The sequence below is a fragment of the Myotis myotis genome, unplaced genomic scaffold (genome assembly GCF_014108235.1).
Source record: "Myotis myotis isolate mMyoMyo1 unplaced genomic scaffold, mMyoMyo1.p scaffold_m19_p_10, whole genome shotgun sequence".
Lineage (NCBI taxonomy): Eukaryota > Metazoa > Chordata > Mammalia > Chiroptera > Vespertilionidae > Myotis > Myotis myotis.
This window is the reverse complement of record NW_023416314.1, coordinates 76,090,946-76,109,922: the sequence shown is the minus strand read 5'-3', so window position 1 is coordinate 76,109,922 and position 18,977 is coordinate 76,090,946. Positions and strand designations below refer to the sequence as shown.

General features: G+C 45.3%; 1 protein-coding gene, 1 long non-coding RNA gene and 1 other non-coding gene across 12 annotated transcripts in view; 2 read left to right on the top strand and 1 right to left on the bottom strand.

Moving 5' to 3' along the window:
* Positions 1–304: 304 nt before the first annotated feature.
* Positions 305–4,714, top strand: LOC118665177. 2 transcript variants are annotated; one of them, XR_004970579.1, is made up of 4 exons: positions 305–364; positions 1,175–1,326; positions 1,427–1,641; positions 3,165–4,714. It is a non-coding gene; the product is annotated as an uncharacterized LOC118665177 (long non-coding RNA). The 2 variants fall into 2 exon arrangements; XR_004970578.1 differs by lacking the exon at positions 305–364 and having other exon boundaries at positions 379–1,326.
* Positions 4,715–5,789: 1,075 nt separating this feature from the next.
* On the bottom strand, positions 5,790–5,958 carry LOC118665545. Its single transcript, XR_004970656.1, has one exon. It is a non-coding gene; the product is annotated as a U1 spliceosomal RNA (small nuclear RNA).
* A 720-nt stretch (positions 5,959–6,678) lies between these two features.
* Positions 6,679–18,977, top strand: part of PPFIA1 (PTPRF interacting protein alpha 1) — a 54,008-nt gene continuing 41,709 nt past the window's right edge. For 2 of the 9 annotated variants that reach the window (XM_036326335.1, XM_036326334.1), the window contains exons 1-2: positions 7,331–7,570; positions 8,828–9,091. In XM_036326335.1, coding sequence (XP_036182228.1) covers positions 8,828–9,091 — 264 coding nt within the window. In that variant the 5' untranslated portion in view covers positions 7,331–7,570. Of the gene's footprint in view, positions 6,838–7,298; positions 7,571–8,827; positions 9,092–18,977 lie in introns of those variants that run through there. The other 7 variants (XM_036326331.1, XM_036326336.1, XR_004970577.1 and 4 more) reach the window with 7 other exon arrangements.

The window sequence follows — 18,977 nt, the reverse complement described above, 5'->3', positions numbered from 1 at the left end:
GATGATTCATATCCTTCTACGGAGCACCCACAAGCATCCAAGGTACCACTCCTCGATACTTAGTCCGTGATGAGGAGAGAGTGGGGGAGGCTTACCTGCCAGTGTCCCAGGGAGCAAGTATTTACATTGAGAATAAAGAAGATAAGACACCCCTTGCAAGAGCACAGGAACGGTGGGAGTGAAGCAGCTTGGATTTTTTTAATTTAATTTCTTTGTTAGTCCTCACCTGAGGATATCTTTTCCATTGACTTTTACAGAGCATGGAAGGGAGGAAGGGAGGGAGAGGGGAGAAACATCGATGTGAGAGAGACACATCCTCTGGCACGTGCCCTGACCAGGGCCGGGGATCTTACCTGCCACCCAGGTAGGTGCCCTTGACCAAGAATCGGACCTGAGACCTGATGGGGAACGGGCCGACACCCTAAGCACCAAGCTTAGGGCAAGCAGGTTGGATTTATTCTCACTGTGAACGTTTCGTGGTTGTCCCCCGCGTCCTGGAAACAAAGTGCTTCAGCACAGACATCATCTCTGAAGGAGGAAGTGTTTTTTTACATCCAAAGTTTGTAAACATTTTGAATATTGTTCCTGCTGAGATATTTGTTCTAAGCTTACAGTTTGTGACTGCCGAGGTTGTTCTGCTAGTGTTGTGTAGTCTATACAGAATTTCGGCTAATTCGAGTAAGCGGTTCTGTGGCTACTGTGAGACTTGGGCACTGTTCCAGGCCCCCTTTGACCCCCTCTGATGTGGAACAACCTCAGTAGCCTCAGGCCAACTGTTCTGCCAGATGTTTTTAGGTGGATTCTAGAATGTTCCTTCTGTAGAGTCAAAACATATCCTGATTTTCCAAGCTCAGAGGCCTATACCAAAAACTGCCACTTTTTCAAATGCACTTAATTTCTTTTTGTAAAAGGAGGAATACTGAAGATACTTCAGAGAACAAATTTTCCGTCGGCGGGGCTGCTGTTCCAAGTTTGGTGTTCATAAGCACCAAAATAATTAAATATGATAGCCTGTGCTCCCATGTATTCTTTTAACGAGGGGCTTCCCTCCATAAAATGTGTTCTTTTGAAGAGGAAGTTTTACAGTACCTATATTCAGTCATCCTGTAGGGAGACGAATGTAAAGCTTGTTAGCATGCTGTGTTACAAAAATGTGCTTTGACTTGTATTTCAGAAACTTAAAAAAAATAAAATGTTGAGAGAATCTAAAACAAACAAAAAAAACCAAAAAACTTACTGGAAATGCCAGCAAGTGTGATGGAGTGGGATTCCAGTCACGGAACACGTGCAGCTGTTGGCCATGCGGAGCTACACAGAGTCGCCAATGTGAGTCCTTTGCTTATTCCTGGGAATACCACTCCCAGGGCTCGTATGAAGTAACCTGTGTGCATAAACTCATTGATATTTCTTTTATTTGAAAGGACAGCTCACCATTGGCAGAGGCGGGGCCAAGAGCAGCCACAGCCACAGCCACAGCCACACAGCCACAGCCATAGCCACAGCAAGACTGGTCCCACGTGCTTCGGTCCCAGTTCCTAAAATTAACCCTTATCCTGCAGCTCCACGTGACGGCATTTCCTGCCCTTGCTTTTGACTTGATCAGTGGATCCCTTCCAACCAGTAACCTCTTCATGTTGGTTGGTAAGTTTACTTCTCCAGAGAATGATAATAGATATATGCCAAATAAAAACCACTTAACATTTTAAAGATAATTCCACGTCGTTACAAAGCAGTCACAGGGATAGAAAGCACAGCACAGGGAATATCGTCAATGGTATTGTAATAACTAGCGATGGTGCCACGTGAGTACTAGGCTTATTGGGGATCACCTCATAAATTATATAAAAGTCTAACCATTATGCTTATCTTTCATTATTACGGAATTATAATACTTTCCCCTTTTTCTCCATTTCTTGACTGCTTTTCTGCGCTCTTTGGGAATGGGAAAAACAAAACTTTCCTGGGAGATGGGGGGGGGGGGGTGAGGAACCCCTGCCTGGCAATGGGATGGACAGTGTCTCTCCCTATGGCCTCAGACGACTGTCTTAGCTCCCAGCCACACACGCTTGAGGGATGGTCACAAATAGGAAGAAAACCTCAGAAGACCTGCGAGGCCCCTTGGGTGGCAGTGGTGAGAACAGGCCCCGCCCTCTCTCAGCCTGTCAGAAGCAAAGAAGTAGGAAGTAATCCAGATTCTTGGGGGGTGGCGGGGTGGGGGGGTTGTGGTGAGGGTAGGGCTCTTACACGGGAGCTCTTCCCCACTCACTTAGCCCTCACAGCCGGCCTCTGAGGCGGTGCTGTGATCCTCGCTTTAGGAATGAGGACAAGAGAGGTCAACCAACTTGCCTGAGAGTACACAGCCACGGCCAAAAGAAACAGAGCCAACGTCTGAACCAGGCCACCCAGCTCCAGAGTCCATGTTAGTAACCACTGTGTGAAAGTGGCTTTCAAAGAGGGCAATGGTGACTAGACAAGAAGGGCAGTTACTCTTATTTCAACATCCCAGCTTGCAAGTTAGTCTTTATTGTCCCTATCTGACAGGTGAGATTGAGGCTTAGTCTGGGTTACATACCTTGCCCAAGGTCAAGGTTAAGGGAAGAGGGCCCAGCTCTCAGAGAGTTTGAACTGCCCGTGGGCTCTTCTCCCTATAATAGCTGGGTATTTTTATTAGATGACACTATCTGATGAACTCAATGAAATCCAGAAAATCAAGTTGCGGGAAGCTTATGACCTGATTTTAAAACCTAATTATATGGGTGAAGGGAACAGAAATCTTCACCCCTGTGTGGGGTACTCCCAGAGCTGGGACTCTCTGTGCCTGGCATTTACTGGGACAATGGGGAGCATTTTAGGCTGGGCAGGTGGGAGGCAGTGTGGACCCTCAGTGGACATTGGGGGTGGGACCTTGGTCGGCCCACACGGGTCAAGGGGTTTTGTCCCCAGCTTTGGGGTCAGCGGACACCTTTCGATATAGCATCAGGAACACGGGCTCCGGAGCCATTCCTGCATTCCAGGCAGAGCTTTGACCAAATCATGGGCGCCAGGCAGGTTATCTAGTCTCTCGGCGGCACCTGTAAAAGGATGTGGGATTGAGTGAGGTTACAGGGGTAAAGGGTTTTCTGTAAAATGCTCTGCAAGTGTGATTTTATCACCCCTGCTCTTAGGGACTGACACGCACCAACCAAGCTCCCACGATCCAGGCTGGCTCATTGATGGGTCAAAATTTCAGTTAATTGGTTGACTACGAGAAATCGAACAACTATGGACCCTGGAACATTTGGGCTGATGATGGATCTCCCTGCTTATCGGCCACTTGGACCTCAGTTTCCTCATCTACAAAATGGGAAGATATAGGAACCCATCTGGGGAGTTACTGTAAGAGTTAAATGAGATGAATAGCAAAGCACTTGCTTTATTTCCCTGTCTCCTCGTTTACTGACCTCCCACCTAACAGGGGTACATGGAAAACCCAAGCAGGGTGGACTCAGGAACCAGCAGCCCCGGTTCACTCGAAGCTCCAGTCCCATCTCTGCCCCAACCTGGCCGGGTGCCAGTAGGAAAATCCCTTTTGCATCTCTGGGCTTCGTTTCTTCCTCTTAAAGGGAGGGTCCCCTGTCCCACCATCCACCCACACAGCTCTTCCAGCCCAGACCTTCTGGCTGCTTGTCACACCACCATTCATTAGGTTCTTACATATTCCTGGGGGTTTGAGACACACCCAGATCTCTGTGATACACACTCTGATCTCACAGGATTCCTTGGCTTGCTTGCATCTCTAGACAGGAGAGGCGGCTCGGGTCATGCTCAAGGTTGACGACTAACTACATTATCCGGAGCCGAGGCTGGTGGCACATTTGTGAAGACACAACCCCCTCCCCACCCATATTACCTTATCTTTATCGAAACTTTAGAAGAATTGGAGCCAAAGCATTTCCCATGTTCATTGTTTTCCGGACTGAGGCTTACAAGGATGCCACCCAATCTCTACAGTGTTGTTCAGACGAATACTTCTGGGAAACAGTTTAGTTGGGTGGTACAGATAACTGCATCTAAAAGTCATTTTAGCCTCCTGAGCAATTCTCCATGGTTCATTCTTGCCTAGGTTTTATTAAAATAAGATTTGTGCCCCCCCCCCCATGATAAAAGTAGTGCAGATTCACCATAAAGTATCTAGGAAGTACACACTAGCACGAAGAAATACATGAAAACTACCCACGTCCCACTCAGACAACCACTGCCAACATTCTGATGGGTCCCTCTGCAGGAAAACATATGATGTTTATACAGAAAAATGCACAACACTAATTGCGTATAGTAACAATATTTTCATGTATGGATGTGTATGTTTTTCTTTTACAAATTTCATTTCATGTAAAACTTATTTTGTTGCCCAGCTGGTCTGGCTCGGTGGTTGCACATCAACCTATGAACCAGGAGGTCATGGTTCAATTCCCAATCAGGGCACACGTCCTTGGTTGCAGGCTCAATCCCCAGTAGGGGGCGTGCAGGAAGCAGCCGATTGATGATTCTCAGCATTGATGTTTCTCTCTCTCTCCCTCTCCCTTTCTCTCTGAAATCAATAAAAGTATATATTTAAAACAACAAACTGATTTTATCACAATTCTATCACTTGATTAATAACATTCTAGAGCAGTGGTTCTCAACCTTCCTAATGCTGCGACCCTTTAATACAGTTCATGTTGTGGTGACCCCCAACCATAAAATTATTCTCGTTGCTACTTCATAACTGTAATTTTGCTACTGTTATGAATCGTAAATATCTGATATGCAGGATGTATTTTCATTGTTACAAATTGAACATAATTAAAGCATAGTGATTAATCACAAAAACAATATGTAATTGTATATGTGTTTTCTGATGGTCTTAGGCGACCCCTGTGAAAGGGTCGTTCGACCCCCAAAGGGTCGCGACCCACAGGTTGAGAACCGCTGTTCTAGAGCTTTTTGTGTGAAAGATAAAGTTTATATCATACATGCTTCATCTAAACACAGCCTGCTTTCTTTTTTGAATTTGGACTCACTCTGTATATACTTGTTTGTATCTTGCTTTTTTAAAAAGGTTTTCCCCACTTTTAAGAATTAGGGCATACTTTACATATTAGTGTAGAGTTGTGTGAGTTTTGACAAACGTGTATAGTCTTGTAACTACCACCACAAACAAGATATAGAATTTTGCCTGTGATTAGATAGTTATCAAAACATGACTGAGAATGTCATCACACTTTCTGTCATTTGGAAAGAAAATGATTTAACCAATCTCTTTTTGTTGGCCTTTTAGCTTGTTTACAACTTTCTCTTACTGAACTTGCAATCTGGGGGAATGAAATGAATGAATGCATGCATGCATGCATGAATGAATGAATGGAAATGAGTGAAAGCTGGGATCTCACTTTACTGGAGCTATACCAAACGGGCTTCTCCCTTCTCTGCTTGGAAAACTGCTCATCCTTTGAGACCCAGCTCAGATCTCCCCTGTGAAGCCCCCATGATGCCAGCTGGAGAGTTGGATCCTCCTTCTTCTGTGGTCCCTCTGCACCAGTCACACATTGTTTATAAGACAAACATTGCAATACTCTGTTTTTCTTCGCCCCTCCAGGCTATAAACTGGGGGGCGGGGGGGAGGGAGAAATGATGTCTTAGCTCTGTGTTCCCCAAACCTATGCCACACCTGGCACATAGGGCCCTAAAAATATTCATAAAATGAATGAACATTCCACCCCATTGAACTAAATTTGGGTATCTTCCCAATTTCTCCCCCCCTCCCCCAGTGGAGAGCGTGTACTTGTACACAGTCCTGTCCCCACTACCACAAGTTATGCAGTCAAGCTTCCTACATTTGGGGAAATCGCAGGGGTCAGCACATCTGGAGTGCAATGGATAAGCCTCACTGTGGGAAACCACTTTGTGATCATGCTCTCTCTCCTGCCAGGTATTTGTTTTTTCCTGATTTCTTAGAAGGTACTTTATGAGCATGGTGCAAACATGGGCTGGATGAATTAAGCTGGTACATGTAAGGAGAGCTGGAGACTTTCCTCTGTTCCAGACCCTGGGTTAGGGGTGCAAATTCGTGTGTGTATGCAGTCACTCAATAAATATTTATTGAATGAATGAATTAATGAATACATGAAGGAAAAAGAGGTGTGGTCCTGGACTCTGGGAGTTAAGAAAGCCAATCTGAGGGAGCAATCTGGGGGAGTCAAGGAATCAGCCTGGGTAGGGTTCTCTGCCCCCATAGTGCCTTTGTTTAGACTTGGGTAATTCAGGGATTTCTGGCTGCCTCATCACAAATAGTCAGACAGTGGCAGTAGCGCCGGGCAACATGCCCTGACATTCTGGTTTGTGAAAAGTTTGTGCTCCAGGAGTCAAACCAAAGGGGGAGCATCTGCTTTCATGTATTAAAGGTGTATTTATCAATATCTGTACCTGCAGGATCTAGCACAGGACTTGGCACAGAGCTGGTGTTTAAAAAGGTTTGAGTAAGGCTGAAATAGGAATATGAATAAGGATAAAAATGACCATCATTTGCAGAGTGCCTCCCAGCCAGGTTCTCATCTGGTTGCTCTCTGCAGATGTTCTACTTATTAGGAAAGCCCTGGGGTGGTTCTGGATCCTCTTCCCATCCTAGAGATAAGGCTCTGAATCGCAGACAGGTTCCCCTGAGTCAGACAAGGGCGCACACCGCGAGAAGCGCACACGGCCAGAAGCATCTGCGGGAGCCGAACCGGGTGCGCCTGGCTCCGAAGCCTGCATTCACCACCCTGCGCCTGGGGACTCGACTTCCAGCGCTGCGCATCTCTGCCTCTCCGACCACAGCAGGTAAAGCGAGGTCAAGGGGTCTTGCGTGGAAAGCGCGTCCTTCGGAGTCCGGTAAGGATCGGTTCCGCGCAGGCTCCGGAAGCGACGCCGCGGGCTCGGACCTGCCAGCAGGTGACTTCCGCCCGCGCGCGCTCCCAGCAAGGTGTGGAAACGTGACGTCGGGAAGAGTCTGGCCCAGAGCCTGATAAAGAGTGGAAGCTCGATCATGACTCTGGAGTCCTCGCGCAGTAGGAGATTTGGGGGCGGCCCGGGAGGTGCCAGATGCTGTCAGGACCCGAGCCCGGAGCCACGACTCCGGGGAGGCGACCCCGGCCTGGGCGGGGCCTGTGGGGGCGGGGCTCCGGCAGCGCCCATCCAATCGGCGCCTGGGAGGCGCAGACCGCCCCACCTGAGGAGGCGGCGCTTGCGCTCTCGGCCGCCACGGTGCTCGCCCGACGCCCCTCCCCGGGGCGGGGCGGGCCGGGCCGGCGGCGCTCGGCGCTGACGCTACGCCGACGCGCCTGACGTCGGGCACGTTGACGCCGGCGACGCGCAGCCGGGCCCGCTCCTCCCGTGCTCCGCCAGTGTCCGGCCGCGGGCCGGCCTTAGTGACTGGGGGCGGCGGGCCCGGGGCCGCGGGCGCGGGGCGCGCGCGGGCGCGGGCTGCCTTCGTCGGGCCCCGAGCTCGCCCGGAGCGAGCGGCCGCCCGGGAGCCGCCGCGGAGCCTCCTCGCCTGCTCCCGCCGGCGAGCAAGGTAAGGGAGCGGGAGACTGAGGCAGGCTCGGGCGGAGCGGGGTCCCGGGAGCCAGCCCCTCCCCGGGACGGCACCGCTGCCGATTAATGTCAGCCTCGCGGGAAGGGCGCGCTCCGGGGGGCGCAGGGCGGGAACTGGGGGCGGGGCCCGCGGCGCGGGGTCGGTGCGAGAGCCCTGCGGGCGCCCGCTGGAACCCCGGCGGGACCCCGGGAGGATGCGTCCCCCGCCCGCGCCCCGAGGGACGAGCTCAGGCACTGCGCGCCGCCCCCTCCCCTGCCCCCAGCGCCCCGGTGATCCCAGCTCCGAGCGCGAAAGGCAAACACCTGTGGCCGCGAGAAACCCCGACTCAGGCTGAGCTCCCGTTGCAAACGGTTCTCAGCAAGCACCCCGGGGTCCGGGGATCTGCCGCACCTGGTGCGAGCGTGAGCGTGGAGAGGTCGTGGTGACCATCCGGTGCGTGGTCTTGGGCATCTCCCGCTCGGGGGTCTGCCGAGCCGGGAATACCGCGGCAGCCTCGGGCACCGGCCCTCCTTTCCCTGGCCCCGGAGTTATATTTGAGACACTTAATAGCCTCTCATAATCTCACCTTTCACTTTTCTTTCCTAGCCGTCACGGCTGTATCGACCTGCTATATTTCCATTGTGGAATTTTTTTTTTTTTTTTTTTTTTGGTCTGGTAACTTACGTAAGTTAGATTGTCGGACCAGCCATTGCAGCCATTGGAAAACATGCCTCCCAGCCCCTAAGGAATCCAGGCCTTTTAGCGCTCCCCAAATCCAGCCCAAGAATTCAGGGAGCCGTCAGTCCTTCTCAGGAGCTGACGGCACACATTCCTGTAAGATGCCTGGTGGATTTGTACTTGTCTGTGTGCGCCCCCGGTGCTTTTCCTGAAGACTGATTGGGTGGCGTGTGTTTCAACTTTCTTTCCCCTACCGGGAAATAGGAAAAAAAAAAAAAAAAAAAAAAGGTTACAGAAGCACACGTGTTTTCAACATCTAGAAAATACAGCTTTGCAAACAAAATACCAAGGGTTTGCTGTTTGTGTCCTTTATGGATCATTGTCTATTAATGTCTTCCTTCATCTTGTGGTTTGCATGTGTGTGTTTTCCCAGTCTGTCATGTTCAGAGCCTACCAGTCAGATGGGAGACAGAGGCTGTGGGCCTTTCATTTATTAAGGACAGGTAGCTATAAAGTTGCAGCTTTGTGAGAGCCCTGACTTTGCACTTGCTGACTGTAGTCTGGGCCTTTTCTTTCAAGATGATGTGCGAGGTGATGCCAACCATCAGTGAAGCAGAAGGCCCCCCAGGAGGAAGTGGGAGCCATGGGTCCGGCTCGCCTTCGCAGCCAGATGCAGATTCGCATTTTGAGCAGTTGATGGTGTCCATGCTGGAGGAGAAGGACCGCCTTCTTGAGACGCTGAGAGAGACCCAAGAGACACTGGCGTTAACCCAGGGGAAATTACACGAGGTTGGCCATGAAAGAGATTCCTTGCAGAGGCAGCTCAACACTGCACTTCCGCAGGTACGGATGCTCTTCCCTCTCCTGCAGCTTTACAGATGGGTGTCTGCTTAGTGGTGTCATTTCTGGGAGGTCATCTTGATGATGTTGGTATTTTTAGATGAGTCCTTTACATGACCATTTGTGAGTTGATGGGGTTCTGGTATTTGTAAGAGCTATAGAGCCAGGTCCTGGGGATTAAAGTTCTCAGGAAAAAAGGTTCTGCCCTTCTGAAGTCATGTGAAAACACCTGGTTACTCTTGTTCCTTTCTTCGGGGCGGCGGGAGGAACTGGATTTGGGGCGGTGCTCCCAAGTTTTTTTAAAAGGACCTTGAAACAGTCAAGCTATGGGGTGCATTTCGATCGCTCGTCTTCAGCCGTTTCTTGTTAAATGGGTATTGCCCATGGGTTGTGTCATATATTTCTAATTAACTGATGAAATTGAATGGACAAATAGGATTGGTTTCACAGGAAAATACTTGTACAATCCGCCTTTATCAGGACACCTGCGTGTTATAAATGAAATTTGTTCCAGGAAATAGAAAACTGGACATTGATTCCTTTGGAACTTTCTCCTTGGCAGATGAGAATTCTAAAGCTGCAGTTGTTCATTTAAGTATGTTACGTTTGGACCAGTGTTTCAAACCCGTTGATTATGGAGCTGAATGAGGATTTAATGATAGGTGAAGGGAGAGAATGGCAACTGGAATGTAAGGTAAAAGGCACAGCCTGGTGGGAGAGAGGAAAGTGACTTGGGTGTTATGAGCTGTCTAGGTGCCGTTTTACTTATTCATAATAGCTGCCTTGATGGTGCTTTCAGGCAGCCCTGAATAGGCACACATTGATGCTTTCGTGGTGGGTCTGCAGCGCTAAATTAGTGAATGAATAATTACTGGCCTTAATGCGTTTCTTGGCTTTAGTCAGCTGTCCTGAAAGATTGATAAGTTCAACATTTGGATTTCTTTTTTAGCAGGAATAATTTAATGTTAGTGCTATAATATTTCCTTTTTTTGGATTAGAGAACCATTAAGTTTTTTCTCATTCCAATCCTCTAAATTGCCAATTTTATTTGGGTCAGATTTTATTACCAGAAGCTTAAAAGGATTGGTCATATTATGTCTTGCCAGATTTTAGTGTATTTGTAAATCTTTTCAGTTGTATTTTTGTGTATGTGTGATTGTATTTGTTTTAATGTAATTGGAGGTAGGTACATATACTGAAGTGTATGTCAAATACATATCTGGTGAGCTAGTTTTTTTAAAGGAGCACAAGGACACAGCAGGGAAGGGACGGAGTTTTGTGCAGTACAGTCTCGTACAGGGGGTTGCCGCACCAGTGGGGTGAGACAGTTGCTCAATGATTTGTTTCTAGCTACTGCGCAGGGTGGTAACCTGGAAATGCCTCATTAAGTAGAGATGGTGTCGCACAGTCACTCACCACCTAAGCACCTGGGGCCAGCATTTCAGAAACACAGGAACCATCAAGTAAACGTGGTTTGGACGCTTCCCTTTCTTGGCATTTATCTCCTGTTTGGTGGTTAGCAGTGTAACCAGGTAGGAGGCATATGAATCAGATAAGTACATTTGTTCTCCTGGCACATTACGTAGGCAAGTATATACTTCAAAATTTGAATATAATATACACCAGGAAAATTCACAAATCATAAGCGTACATCTCGAGTTCTTCACAAGGTGAACACATTCTTGTAACCACCACTAGCTCAAAAAACAGAACATTTCCAAGCTTCCCAGAAGCCCCTCTTACCTACTCCCAGTATTTGTCCCCCAGAGCTAACTATGCCCCCCCCAAATTTTTTAAAAGGACTTTTAATTTTATTTGTTCCAGTGGTTTTCAATTTTTTTTTAAACCACAGGAACTCTTTCTTCAAGAAAACTTGTATTCAGAATCCCAATATATAAAACAAGTATCAGTAGAAAATGATGGTCTGGACTTTTTAAAAAATATTTTTATTGATTTCAGAGAGGAAGGGAGAGAGAGAGATGAAAACATCAGTGATGAGAGAGAGTCATTGATCTGCTGTGTCCTGCACAACCCACACAGGATCGAGCCCGCAACCAGGGCATATGGCCTCATCAGGAATCAAACCCATTACCTCCTGGTTCATAGGTCGATGTTCAACCACTGAGCCACACCAGCCTGCCCGCTTTTGACTTTTGGTGATGATTGCTTTGGCATGTTCTTGATTTTATATAAATGCAGTAAAGTAATATGTGTATTTTGTTTCTTGATTCTATCATTCAACATTGTATGCGAAATCGATCCATGTTATCTTATGTAGCTTTGTTTATTCTCATCTGCTGTCTAGTAACCCAATATATGAATGAATATACCATAACTTATTTATTTTTAAAATTGATTTTAGAGAGGGAGGAAGGGAGAGAGAAACATTGATGTGAGAGAGATACATCGATTGTTAGGCACGACCTTCCAATGCATGGGATACTGCTTTAACCAACTGAGCCACACCAGCCAGGGCTATCATAACTTATTCTTTCTACTGTTTGTGGGTATCTGGGTTGTTTCTAGTTTTTGCAAATGCTGCCCTGAATATCCTTGCTTGTTTTTTGGGTGCAGATATGTATACATTCCTATTAGGTGTGTTCAAAGGAGTGACAAGAAGTGGTGTCATTTGATCAGCCTCAGTAGACACTTCCCGAGTGGTGTTGGTACCAGTTTGTACCATCTGCAGTGTGTGAGCAGTCAGTGGTTTTCTAATACGTGGTCTCATCAGTTCTTTCATTCTCGCTGTCTGGTGGGTGTTGAGTGCATATATGTATGGCAGATTTTCTTTTACGTTCTTGTGTTTGCGCCTCTTCACTCTCTCAGTGGTATCTTTTGATAAGAAGTTTTCATTTTAATGTAGCCCAATTGATGCTCTTGGTTCATTGCATGATATCAGGAAGTTCATGAAGGTGTCTTCCTGTGAAAGCTTTCTTTTTTTTTTTAATATATTTTATTGATTTTTTACAGAGAGGAAGGGAGAGAGATAGTTAGAAACATCGATGAGAGAGAAACATCGATCAGCTGCTTCCTGCACATCTCCTACTGGGGATGTGCCCGCAACCCAGGTACATGCCCTTAACCGGAATCGAACCCGGGACCTTTCAGTCCACAGGGCGACGCTCTATCCACTGAGCCAAACCGGTTTCGGCCTGTGAAAGCTTTCTTGTTTTATCTGTCACATTTAGATCTATAATCCATCTGAAATTGATTTTTGTTTATGGTGTGAGATAGGGGCCAAGATCCTTCCCCCACCTGAAATATATAGATATCCAAATGACACCACGTAATTTATTAAGAAGACCATCCTTCCCTAGTGCACTGCAGTGTCGTCTCTGTCATAAACCAAGTCACTGTAAATGTATGGGTCTGTTTCTGGACTCCCCTGTGCCCTTGATCTTTTGGTTATCTTTGCACAAATGCCACACTGTCTAACTTACTGTAGATGTAGTCAGTCTTGATAGCTGATAATTTAAGTCCTCCAGCTTTGCTCTGATTCATGATTACCTAGCTAATCTTGACCCTTTGTGTTTTCAGATAAATTTTAGGATCTACTTGGCAGTCTCTCCCCAGAAAATGTGCTGGGGTTTTCATTGAGATTGCATTAAATCTGTAGGCCAATGTGGGGAGTACTGACATCTTTTTAATATTGGTCTTATAAGCCATGAACACAAGAAAGTCTACCATTTATTTAGATCTTCTTTAACTTGTCTTAGTATTTTACAGTTTTCTGTATATGTTTAATATGTGTTTAATTTATTCAAAGGTATTTGATATTTTTGATGCCATTAAAAATTATATCTTTATGAATTAAATAATGCCGTGGTGTATTACTGGTATATAGAGATAGAACTTTTTGGATACTCACTTGCTAAATATATTTCTAATAATAATTATTGTATTTTCTATGCGTACACATGTGTCTGCAAATGACACTTTATTTTTTTTCTTTCCCAGTGCTATACCCATTTTTATTTTTCTTGCCTTATTGTACTGGCTAAGATCTCCAGTACAGTGTTAAGTAGAAGTGATGAGAATAGGTTTCCTTATGTCGCTTCCAATATCAGAGGGAAAGCAGTCCATATTTTACCATTACAAGTGATATTTGATGTAGCTTCTTTGTAGATATTCTTATCAAAATTTGAAAATTCTCTATTTTTAGTTTGCTAAGCATTTTTAAGATAATGAATTAAATTATTATGTTAACTTTTTTTTACTTTAAAATTTTTCAATTACAGTTGACATTTGATATTATTAGTTTCAGGTGTACAGCTTAGTGGTTAGATACTTAAATAACTTACAGAGTGATATTCCCCCATAAGTCCAGTACCTACTTGGTACTATGCATAGTTACCACAAAATTATTGACCATATTCCCTATGCTATACTTTATGACTATTTTTATAACTGGCAGTTCATACATATTAATCCCTTCCCCCTTTTCACCCAGCCTCCACCCTCTGCCTCCCCTTCTCAATTTGGTGACCATCAATTTGTATCAAGTGATTTTTCTTTTATGTGGTGGTTTAACTTTAAAAATTTTTTTTTGAAATTCTGTAATAATCCCAACCTGACCTCAGTGTATTCTTCTTTCACTGTTTTTGTTGTTGTTAATATTTTTAAGAATTATTTCATCTGCATTCATGAGAAATTGGTCTGTAATTTTAAATCTTTTTTTGAATTCTCTTATTGAAAGTGTTTATTTGACAGTGTTTCCAACTTGGCAATGAATGATGGTGATTTAGTTATAATTAAATAGAAATGAGTATATGAAAGCCTAATGAAGTTCAGAGAAGTATTATGTTTCAATACATGTATGTTATCTGCTTGCCCAATAAAATTTTATGCTTCTATTATAATTAACTAGGAATGAACTTATTTCAGTTTTTTTAAAAGAACAATTTCTAGTCTCAAAATTCTTATTTTGTTACATCCTCATTGAAAACCTAATTGAGAGTCAAGAAACGTATCTTGTAATGAGTCAAGCAAAAACATTAGTGTAGCCTTGCAAGTAAATTATAATTGAAACTGTGGAATCCTGATGAATCTGTAGCATCCAACACTTTTCTGCACTGAATGTCTCTGACGCTAAATATCTGCGTATCTTTGAGCTCTGTGCTTTACAGTCCATTCTTTTTGTTGTGTTTGGTCAGGGTTATGCTGGTCTCATAAAACAAGGTGGGAGTGTTCCTCATGGGTTCCCAGAAGAGTTCCTGTGAGACTGGTGTTCTTTTCCCTTAGATTTTTGGAAGAAGCTGGTGTAGGGTTTGTTATTGTGTGTGAGAAGGCTTTAATTTCAGATTCAATTTCTTACATGGAAATGGGATTTTTCTTATTTTCTGTTTCTTGTGTCTATTTAGGTAGGCTTTTTCCCCCCCTAGGAATTCATTCAGTTCACCTGAACTTTTCAGTTAATGAGTGTGAAGTGGCTCATGTCCCCTTTACAATTATTTGATATTGGTCACTGGGCTTTATTTCTTTTTCTTGCTGGTCTTGCTAGGTGTTTATCAATTGTATTAATCCTTTCAAAGAACCAACTTTTGGCTTTATTGATTTTTTTTTTCCTATGTAATTTTTGTTTTCTATTTCATTTTTTTCCCTCCATCTACTTTTTATTTGCTGTTCTTTTTTCTGGTTTCTTGAGATAGATGCTTAATTGATTTTTAGCTTTTCTTCTTTTCCAGTATATGTGTTTAAGACTGTAAGTTTCCCTCTAAGCACACCTTTAGTTGCATTCCACAAGTTTTGATAAGCCAAATTTTTATTCTTTTAGGTAAAAATATTAAATGGTGTGGCTCAGTGGTTGAGCATTGACCCATGAACCAGGAGGTCACCCTTCAATTCCCAGTCAGGGCATATGCCCGGGTTTTGGGCTGATCCCCAGCAGGGGGTGTTCAGGAGGCAGCTGATCAATGTTGATGTTTGTCTCTCTTCGATGTTTCTCTCTCTCCTCCCTTCCTCTCTCTCTCAAAAAAAATCAATAAAAACATTAAAATATTTAAAATTTTGTCATTGTAGTATCTTTTTTTGTCATAAAGTTTTTAGAAAGTATACTACTTCCCAATGTTTGGGGGATTTTCTATTTATCTCTGTGTTGATTTCTGGCTTAATTTCATGAAGATACCTGTCTTAGTCTTTTCAGACTACTATAACAGTACCATAGACTAGCTGTCTTATAAACAACAGAATTTATTTCTCATGGTCTGGAGGCTGGGAAGTCCAAGGTCTTGGTGCCAGCTGATTCGATGTTGGGTGAGCCTGCTTCCTGGTGTATAGATGGCCAGCTTCTCACTGTCCTCACATAGTGACGGGGCAAAGGAGTTCTGTCCACTCATGACCTAATCACCTCCCAAAGTTCCTGCCTCCTCATACCATCTCCTTGGGGCGGGTGGAGGATTTGGAGGGGACATAAACTGTCAATCCGCTGCATTTCCTAAGTAGACTGCATCATTTCAGTCCTGTGAGATGTGTTGAGCTTGCCTGATGATGAGACAGCATATATTCATTTTTGTGAACTCTTCCTTGGGTACTTGAAAACAATGAGTATTGGTGGGAAAGCAGTGTTTTAAGTATATCAGATCAGATTTGTTTGAAAGCAACAAAAGAGAGTTTTGAAACACATTTCTCTCAGAGAATTCTCGTATGTGAAACTGAGAAAAGAGAATCCGATTGTTCAGGTTGAGTTTTGGGTGGGACCCCAAATTTTGCCCATGTCTCTCCCAGTCTGCTAATCCCTGAGACAGGAGTGTATATAAGACTCAGACACCCTAACCAATAAGGTGGTGGTGGGTTTTTTTTAATGTTTTATTAATTTTGGAAAGAGAAAAAAAACATCAGTGTGAAAGAGAAACATCGATCAGCTGCCTCCCGTACTCACCCAACCAGGAACAAACCTGCAACCTGGGGATGTGCCCTGACTGGGAATTGAACCTGAGACCTTCTGATGCGTGGGACAACCCCAATCACCTGAGCCACACCAGCCAGTCCTGAACAGGTTCTTAAAAATCACAACTCAGCCAGGTTGGTGTTGCTCAGTGGTTGAGCGTGGACCCATGAACCAGGAGGTCAAAGTTCAATTCCCGTCAGGGCACATCCATCCCCAGTGGGGGGCATACAGGAGGCAGCCGATGAATGATTCTCTCTCATCATTAATGTTTCTATCTTTCCCTCTCCCTTCCTCAATCTAAAATCAATAAAAATATATTGGGGGGGGGGGGAATCACAACTTAGTAAGAAGTAAGCCTACCTACATCAGATGTGTCGATTGTCACAGCAGAGGTTTAGGGGAAGCTGGTGGCAGTATCAAGTGTGCTGGGTGGATTGGAAAGGGAAGCAGGTGGAAGCAGACTTGTCGGGAGGATGAGATCTGGAAAAGCTCTGATGCTGGGGAGACAAAGGAACTGGGGTAGAGACGCTCCTGAACATTGGACAGTGCAGCTCCCGCCCCCCACAGGGAAGAGTATGCGTCCAGGGGCCGGGGTGGAGGGGCTCCAGGGGTCACAGCCAGAGGGTGCAGCGCTCAATTGTAATTCCGTTTTCAGGGCTTTCAACAAGGCGATCAGGCACGGGCTGAGTTAAGTCAGTGCGCAAGTTAGGGAGACCGACCTCCTAATCAGGGTGCGGTAAAGTTAGTCAAGGCCTCCTCACTGAGGGCAGGCCTATGATGGTCCCCCTGGTGTGCCTCACTGACTTGGCAGAACCTCGCTCAGGAGACCATGCGTATTTCCATGGTTCCTAGTTTATGAAACGGTTAAATATATCCTTTCCCAGCAGCACTGGCCCATTTGTATCTTCTCTCTTTTGCACAACTTGCCATCTTTTTTAAAGCAGCCCTGCCTTGTCTTCCTCCTTGTCAGCACCTTTAATTGTCTGCATGAGACAGAGCCTTCCACTCTTTTTTAAAATAAAGGGGGGGGAGGGGGGGAGTATTGATTTCAGAGAGAGGAAGGAAGAGAGGAATAGAAACATCAATGATGAGAGAGAATCATTGATCGGCTGCCTTCTGCATGACCCCTACTGGGGGATCAAACCTGCAACCAAGGTACATACCCTTGACCGGAAAATGAACCTGTGACCCTTAGGTGTGTCGGCTAACACTCTAACTGCAGAACAACACTGGCCAGGGCTACAGTGGTCACTTTCTTATTTTTAAATATGTTTTTATTGATTTCAGAGAGGAAGGGAGAGAGAGAAACATCAATGATGAGAGAGAATCATTGATCGGCTGCCTTCTGCATGACCCCTACTGGTGTTCGAGCCTGAAACCTGGGCATGTGCCCTGACCAGGAATCAAACAGTGACCTCCTAGTTCAGTGATGGCGAACCTTTTGAGCTCGGCGTGTCAGCATTTTGAAAAATCCTAACTTAACTCTGGTGCCGTGTCACATATGGAAATTTTTTGATATTTGCAACCATAGTAAAACAAAGACTTATATTTTTGATATTTATTTTATATATTTAAATGCCATTTAACAAAGAAAAATCAACCAAAAAAATGAGTTCGCATGTCACCTCTGACACGCGTGTCATAGGTTCGCCATCACTGTCCTAGTTCATAGGTTGATGCTCAACCACTGAGCCACACCAGCCAGGTGAGCCTTCCACTTTCAGTTGAGCCCCTCAGGTTCCGAGTTCCATATCCCCAGGAGACCGTGGTAGAGGCAGACAGCTGTCTTTCGAGAGCTGACATCAAACTGCTTCTCAACAGAAGTACAGGTTGTGAGGTGTATCTTCACAGACAAAGTAGTTAGAAAGACACAGCCAAGGCTGTGTGAGGTGTGCTGTCTGTGGCACACTGGAGTCCAGGAGGGACCCAGAAAAGGCCTGTGGAGGGTCTCTTCTGGTCAGAGATCCAGAGGCTGAGAGAAGCCAGCCGTGAGACCTTCCCCAGCACTGTGACTGCAGGGGCTAAGGCCAGAGGCAAGGAAGAACTTGGCCATGGCTCACACCATGGAAGTGAGGCCATTGTTCCTGCAGCAAAGGGAGGAGTGCGTCAGGTGAGGGGGCCAGGTGGGCAGTCAGAGCCTTGCCTGCCAAAGAGTGAGGGTTTCTTTGAATACTGTCACGGACCAGGTGGAGAGATTAGCAAGGTTTGTTGGGATGTTTTTAGATCATGTTTATGCTGCTTAGAGAATAGGTTGGGGGTGGGGGCAAGAATGGACACAAGGTGGGAACCATTGGTTAGAGTGGTCACTTATTTTTTCATATTTTTTTGGCTAATCCTCACCAGAGGATATTTTTTCCATTGATTTTTTTTTTTTTTTTTTTTTTTTTTTTTTTTAGAGAGTGGAAAGGAGGTGGGGGGAGTAGAGAGAGAGAGAAACATGGATGTGAGTCATATCGATTGGCTGCCTCCCATATGTGCCCCAAGCGGGGCGGGGATCAAACCTACAACCCAGGTACATGCCCTTGACAGGGAATCAAACCCAAAACTCTTCTATTCTTGGGCTGACATTCCAACCACTGAGCCAAACCAGCCAGGGCAACATTATTTTCTTTATCCTTTTTAGATATTTAGTACCTTATTGTTATAATTATCCTACTGAATCAAGTTTTAGAATTGTTTTTATAATTCTTTTGAGTTTTGGAATAAATATATCTTAAGAATATATGCAGCCCAGCCCTGGCCAGTGTGGGCTCAGTTGGTTGGAGAGTCTTCCTGTCTACTAAAAGGTTTCGGGTTCAATCCCTGGTTGGGGAATGTATGGGAGGTGACTGAGCAGTGTTTTCCCTCTCTCTCTTTCCTTCCCTGCCTCTCTCTAAAATCAATTTGAAAAAAAGAATTATATGCAAATTGACCCTTGCACAAAATGGATTTGAACTGTGCAGACCCACATATATGCAATTTTCGTTTTCAATATACACATACAGTACTATAAATGTATTTTAT